This window comes from Nilaparvata lugens, chromosome 11 (genome assembly GCF_014356525.2).
Source record: "Nilaparvata lugens isolate BPH chromosome 11, ASM1435652v1, whole genome shotgun sequence".
Lineage (NCBI taxonomy): Eukaryota > Metazoa > Arthropoda > Insecta > Hemiptera > Delphacidae > Nilaparvata > Nilaparvata lugens.
The window spans coordinates 37,758,766-37,765,907 of NC_052514.1; the positions used below are offsets into that span (position 1 = coordinate 37,758,766).

General features: G+C 33.5%; 1 protein-coding gene across 1 annotated transcript; it reads left to right on the forward strand.

The window, feature by feature from the left end:
• The first annotated feature begins 1,066 nt into the window (after positions 1-1,066).
• On the forward strand, positions 1,067-6,084 carry LOC111052901 (antifungal protein-like). Its single transcript, XM_022339714.2, has 3 exons — positions 1,067-1,216; positions 3,784-3,862; positions 5,789-6,084. Exons 1-3 carry the CDS (start codon positions 1,202-1,204, stop codon positions 5,893-5,895), a joined length of 201 nt encoding a protein of 66 aa, XP_022195406.1. The 5' UTR covers positions 1,067-1,201; the 3' UTR covers positions 5,896-6,084.
• Positions 6,085-7,142: the final 1,058 nt, after the last annotated feature.

Below are 7,142 nucleotides of genomic sequence, written 5' to 3' on the forward strand. Positions count from 1 at the left end.
ACTTGTGTTTGAGTTCTCTATAGTTCATCCAAGTTTCACATAATTCAACAAATTTCACATAAGTTCACTGAAGGTGAGCAGTTAGGGAATAACGAGATCACAAAGAGGTTTCAGTTAAGATGAGACTCGTCCTGATTCTGTATCATAGAAAAATCTATACTATAATAAAGGAAAGAACTGGCTACGGGAGAGGAAATTCACGAATGACGCATCATCACGTCTGAACTACTCAACTGATTAACTTGTAATTTTGGATATAGATTCTTAATTTACCAAAGATAGTTATTGGCTTATTTTCAATTCTTCAAGATGCCATTACGTCAAGTTTTCAGTTTGTCAAGTTATTAATTAGACCCTTTCGGAACACATGTTACCTGTTAGTACAAAATAATCCCAAAATTTTTCTCAATTCCGTGATATGTTAATCTGAACAAGACTTCGACTACCAGTACAGTATGTAGAAGATGAGCCTCACATACCTAATAATTATCGTGGAAATTAGGCGCTATTCCCAACAATTTATATCTATATTTTTCGAGCAAACAACTTTCATCAACTATACAGAAGTATCAGACAATCAGTATATATATAACCAACTATGTAGAACTGTAACTATAATGTGGTCAATAATTAACTATCGACGGCTAGTGGGTACGCAGACTTATATATCTATATGGTAAGCAATTAAACACATGGAATTATATAGGACTATAACTATGTAGTGAGCAATTATCTGCCACAATTCTTGGTTCAGTTCAGCCGGACATTGACTTACTGAGTAATAATATATATGGTATACAGTTATAGGGTTATTGGTAAGAATCATTTTTACATTTTTAGGAGATAATTATTGTTCTATATAAGCATATATACAGGTGGAACAATAAATATAGATTACTGATCTAGATAGTGTTTTGTTTTATAGCAGAAGTGACTAGATATAGTTATAGAGATATCGGTAGCAGTTATTTTCAGGCAGAATTATTGCTTTGATATTTTGTAACGCGATTTTTCACCAGATTCGCGTCGTCTCAACGATCACGGTGTATTTTAATTAGTGGCGCTGAGTCAAACAAGGACGTATCCTTTGGTTTTTGTTTAAAAAGACACCACGCCTTTCATCCAGCATCAGATCTCCACAGATCCTCCGACTGTCAACAGCTCAAGTGTCCTGAAGGATTAAAGAAAACCAGTTACAACCATGTACGCACTCAAGGTTAGTGATCAGTTAAATTTTCTCTTTTAAATTATCTTTCATTCGTTACAATTTTCTCCCATTCCATTTCAGGGTTATGTGCCACATAACCGTGGCAGAGAGGGCCCAGAGTCCCAACTCCGCCCTTATAAGGCAATTATTCAATTCATAATAATTCTCTCTTTTAGAGTAAATAGAGACTTGAGAGTGGGTTCTTGAAAATGTGAACTCTTTTATAATCATATATATGATATTATATATCATTATATATCTCATATTTAATTTATGAATATTCCATTCATAATTCTCTCATTCAGAGTATGAAGACTCGAATGTAGGCTCTTGAAATAATTATAAATTCTTTTAAATTCTCTTTCATTTTTTTTCTCTTAAATATTCATATTGATTAAAACTTTTACAATATTTCCATTAATAAATAAATCCTTAGTTTAAATAATGAAATTAACGTTTTGGTAGAGAGTTAGTGGGGAGGATATTTTTAATATTCTTTCCGAAGAATGGACATTGATATGTCCAAAGCACCGCCAATTTATGTAGATGCATAACAATTTATTATCTATAGTTATTATATTACAAATTGCTTTTTCATATCATATACAGTTCAATAATTATTTTCTTAGTCTATATCATGTAAATTCATCTATAATTTTGCTGTATTGTAAGCTATTGTATATAAGTGTATAAGACAGTTTATATTGTAATCTACATAAATAAAGTACTCAATCAATCAATCAATCAATCAATTCATTCTAGGGTTATGTGGCAGAAAGGACCTAGAATCCTAACTCCGCCCTCATTCAATTTAATTCATAATTCTCTCTTCTAGAGTGAAAAGAGACTTGAGAGCGGGTGATTCTCCCTTCATAGTTCTCTCTCATTCTTTAAAATTTTCTTCCATTACATTTTAGGGTTGTGTGGCAGAGAGGGCATTGAGTCTTAGCTCCACCCCTATAAAAGCACTCTTTTATAATCTCTCTTTATGATTCTCTTTCATTCGTTGTAATTTTTTCCATTTCATTTTAGGGGTCTGTGTCATTTCATGTGTTTCAGGGAACTAGAGTCCTAGCTCCGCCTTTATAAAAGGAAATTTGTCAATTCAATTCATAAATCTCTCTTTTACATTGAAGACTTGAGAGTGGGTTCTGAAAACACCTCAAAGATTTCAACTTCTGGCACTCGTCATATCTCAAGAAGTGAGAAAGATGAAAAAAGGTTCTCTCCAGAAACTTTTTTTCATTTTTGCTACTTGGTAGTACCTGAATCGAAATAGACTACTTTGAAAGATGTCACCAGTAAAAAGTTTTCAAAAGCTAATACATAGCCTTAATAGTCATACAATGCAGCCAGAAGTTGACATAATATTGTTCGTTGACAGAAAATGATGGATTTATCCTCAAAACTAAGGCTGGTCACACACCGATTAGTCAAGACAAGACTAGTCACGTTTAGTCACAATACTTTACATTGCTTCTTATGACGCAACACACACTAATAACCTAGTCATTGCAATTAGACATGACTCCATAAGCAACTATGTGAAGTATTGTGACTAAACGTGACTAGCCTTGTCTTGACTAATCGGTGTGTGACCAGTCTAATTGATTTACAACTAACTATTTGACTGCTCCACTGTAAAATCTATTGATCTTGGTACAAAACTAGAACTGATAACCTACATCAAGTAGTCTCATCTTGAACACATAGTACTCTTAAAACTTTTTCCACAATATAGCCTATTTGTTCTTTTCTGGATTCATAATCAGGCACCCTTCTTTAGATCAATAACTGTAGCCCACAAACCTCATTCAATTTTATCAATTTTTCATTCAATTTTATCAATTTTTCATTCAATTTTATCAATTTTTCATTCAATTTTATTGATTTTTCATTCAATTTTATCTATTTTTCAATCAATTTTCATTCAATTTTATCTATTTTTCATTGGATTTTATCAATTTTTCATTCAAGCCTCATTAAATCTCTAAATAAGTTTTGATCGTTTCTTTCCCTATTTTCTATTCTATCCGAGTAACTCGGATTGTTAAACATTCACATAATCTAATTAATAATGAAACTGTGTACAATGTTTGATTTATCCTCCTCTCATATTCATTCATTTATTACATGATCAAGGAAGACTACAGGCATTAAGCCCAAATCATTCATCACTAATATCATAGAGAAACAATAGGATAAGTAGATATCCCATGGTATAGGGCGTTTACGTCGCAACTTTTACTGTTATCTCAAGCCGATAGTCCACGTAGTTCTTTCCCGTGAAGCTTAATGACGCTGATAGTCTTTCATATTGTGCTGTTCATACACTCTCACACCAACAAAACAGTAAAAATCGACAATAATCGACAGTAATCAGCTTGAGATAACAGTAAAAGTTGTGACATAAACGCCCTATACCATGGGATATCTACTTACGCTATTGTTTCTCTATGCTAATATTCACAACTATCACTGCTATTATAACGCCATCAATGATGAATGAGTGAATAAAATTGAAACTGATCTTATCAATATCGTTCAACTCATGAATTTTTCACTAATATTTCCAGGCATTCATTGTTTTCTTCATTCTCGCTCTGTCTGGATTAGTGATGGCCGATCACTACGCAAACAGCTATCAGTCAATTCGTGAGTAAAACTGCAGTTATTGTTTTCATTCATAAGTCATTAACTCTTAATTCATCCTTAATTTGTTTGTATACAATAATCAAATCAAAATTCAAAAATTTATCCAACGATACACAATTATCATCAATTGGAATATAATATGATAATGAAAAGAGATAGAGTGCTTTCCTCGTGGAAGTGATCATATAATATGAAAGATATCCCTACTAATTGAAATGACTTAGTGCCGGTGGCATAAAAGACGATTAAATTTTAATCGTGGTACCACGTGATTGTTTCCACGAGAACCAATCAGAGAAGCCGTCTTATCAAAAGGCACTTTCTGATTGGTTCTCGTAAAATCAATTATGGTTAAAATTTAACAGGCTTTTGTGCAACCGGGCCTTTAAGTTGTCACAACCACTTATTCATTGGAGATAGGATAGGTTTTGAGTGTTATTGATTATTAATATTTAGTGAACTAAAATCTTGAACATGGAACAGCAGAATATGAATTTAAGTATTCACTCTTCTTCTTAGGGCTACTGATATTGAAAACTTCAAAAAACTATCAAAAGTAACTCTCATTTTATTGAAACACTACTAGTTTTTACTCTTCAAGAGCCATTTCAAGTGTGAAATAATATAAACTCTGTAGATAGAGTATGATAACTTACCACTGAAAGTTGGCTGATTTATGAAAATAAAAGGGTGTCTGTCATTTTCAGAGACAAATATTTAATTCAATAGAAATATACAATAATCACAGAATAAAGAAGGAAAATAAGAGTAATATTACAGAAGGACAATATATGAAAGGGCAGTGATATCAGAGTCACATGTAACTAGTTAATAATCTTCCATTACTGTGTTTGTTGTTCGCCATTTTGTTTTGTCTGAGTCGCTAATTGAGGAGTGGCTTCTCTAGGCCAATCGCAAGCGTACACTTTGATTGTTCAAGGCTTCCACCAATAGCAGTACTCGAAAGCTAGTATAAATACCGCTGGTATTTACTGTAGATTCAGAAAATCAGACCCGGTTGCACAAAAGCCGGTTGAATTTTTAATCGTGGTTGATTCCACGAGAACCAATCAGAGAAGGCTTTTTTCGAAGACGGCTTCTCTGATTGGTTCTTGGGGAATTAACCACGATTAAAATTTATCCGGCTCTTCTGCAATCGGCATTTTTGAAAAGACGGCTTCTCTGATTGGTTCTTGTAGAATTAACCACGATTGAAACTTGAACGGCTCTCGTGCAACCGGCTTTTTTGAGAGGGGCCTTCTCTGATTGGTTCATGTGGAATTAACCACGATTGAAACTTGAACGGCTTTTTTGCAACCGGCACTCAATGTATCACGACTATAAATATGGTCATACAGCTGTGCTTCTAGAATTAAGTTTGTTTTTTCTGTTCTTTTTCAAAATTATTTCTTTAATATATGAATCTTCTCTATTCAATTGATAAAAATGTGAAATATCTGTTCTATTTTTTGTTTTGAAGCATCTAAATTTGAAAATTTACTTTGTGACTGAACATGTTAGTGGTCTGAAAATTTTGCGAAGTGAAGAGCTACAAGACTTAACCTATTTCGGACTATGTGTAACCATATCTAAATTGGGGAGAGGAATAGCACAAGGTTACCTTATTTTTCCTCTCCCTATCATTTATATGATGTATACTTATTATATCAATCAATAAAGAATAAAGAAAGAATAAATGGCCGGCCGGGTTGGTCTAGTGGTAAGCGTTTGAGCGTGAATAGGTTCATCTTTGACAGCGTTTGTCTCAAAACATGGTTTTTGCACATGGGCCCTTCTTCCATCAAACTCCTCTCTTCTAATAGGTTTTGACACTGTTCAATCATACATATATGTTGTGAGAGTAAATTTTTTTCTTATGCTCATCTTGATTCTATCACATTGATATATTTTTCCAATTTTCTCCAGATAACAAGCACCATAAATTCGAATACAAAATCAACCACGGAGGTAAACATGGCAAGCATGGATACTGGCATGGAAAATCACATCCCCATGGCTACGGCGGTTTCTAATTTGACTGAGCTGGAAAAATCACACCCTTTCAAGTTCGAATGACTTTCCTGACTGGTTTTTGAATTCAACATTTCCTGTGAGATCCAAAGATTGAAAATGCCAAATTTGTAGCATTATCAACCGCTATCTAAACGACCACCGACTGTTCTTTGTTAACGTTTTATAAATAAAAGTCTGCTTTTCATAAATCTGTTCTATTTTACTTGAAGGTTCCAAGGTTTATTGATAGTAAATTCTCAGAGAGGTTTCTTGAAAAAAATGAAAAAGATTTTATTCATCCAAAAACTAGTACAATAACAGGAAAATCTGTTTCTTATCATCGAAACATAGAAATGTACAGTAATAATGATTTAAGAAAATGATAAGTTTCTTTTAAGATGAATAAAACAAAAAAACGCCCCGAGGCCTAGCCTGTGTGGGGTGTCTTCTGTTTTCAATCTCTGTAATTCATTAATGTGCGTGCAGACTTATATGTCACGAACACACGCGTATTCCACTTTTCTGCAGCTGATGCTATGCTTATTATAATTCTTTTTGTAGAGAAACATATACAAACACATTCCACTTTTCTTCAGCTCAATGCTATGCTTATTATAACTTCATTTGTACAAAAACAGTAATATATACAGTTATTATATTCAGCTGATGAATGCGAAACAGGCGTGTTCGTGGCACAAACGTCTATGCACACCTATAAACGTCGTTTAGAAACGATCATGGAAAATGAAAGAGATGCTCCATTCTGCAGACAAGATCCAAAAAATGTCTGCAACATTGTAGAAACGTTGGGTGTTAACGCAGTCTCATAGTTTCTCATGAAACAACCAGTAAAAGTTTTCTCTGACGTAGCTTGAAGGCCAACGCATAATTATAGTCACAGACGAACGTATGCAGGCAGATGGAGGAGAAATTCCTCTCTAGTTGTTTGTATGTCTCAACGCACACAGACGTCTGTCTGTATGTATCCATATAAAATACAGTATTATGTATACTCACATCTGCGAGATGAAGTTTGATTTTTTCTCCGTCTGTCTATATGGATTTCCTCTCTGTATACGTCTGTCTGTTGCATTACCCTTCAGAGATGGAGTTTACTGTTTGAGAATGGGAAATGTAGTTGTTTTCCATGACGAGACACTATATTATAATAATTATTTTTGAATAATTGAATAATTTTTTTGCCAAAAAACAAAATACGGAAAAAAAAACTTTATAAAACATAACTTTGTTTTTGTCTAGACACTGT

Excerpts from the sequence above, each read along its gene's own strand:
- LOC111052901 (XM_022339714.2), top strand. Across the intron at positions 3,863-5,788 it reads AAACAGCTATCAGTCAATTC|ATAACAAGCACCATAAATTC; the intron begins GTGAGTAAAACT and ends AATTTTCTCCAG.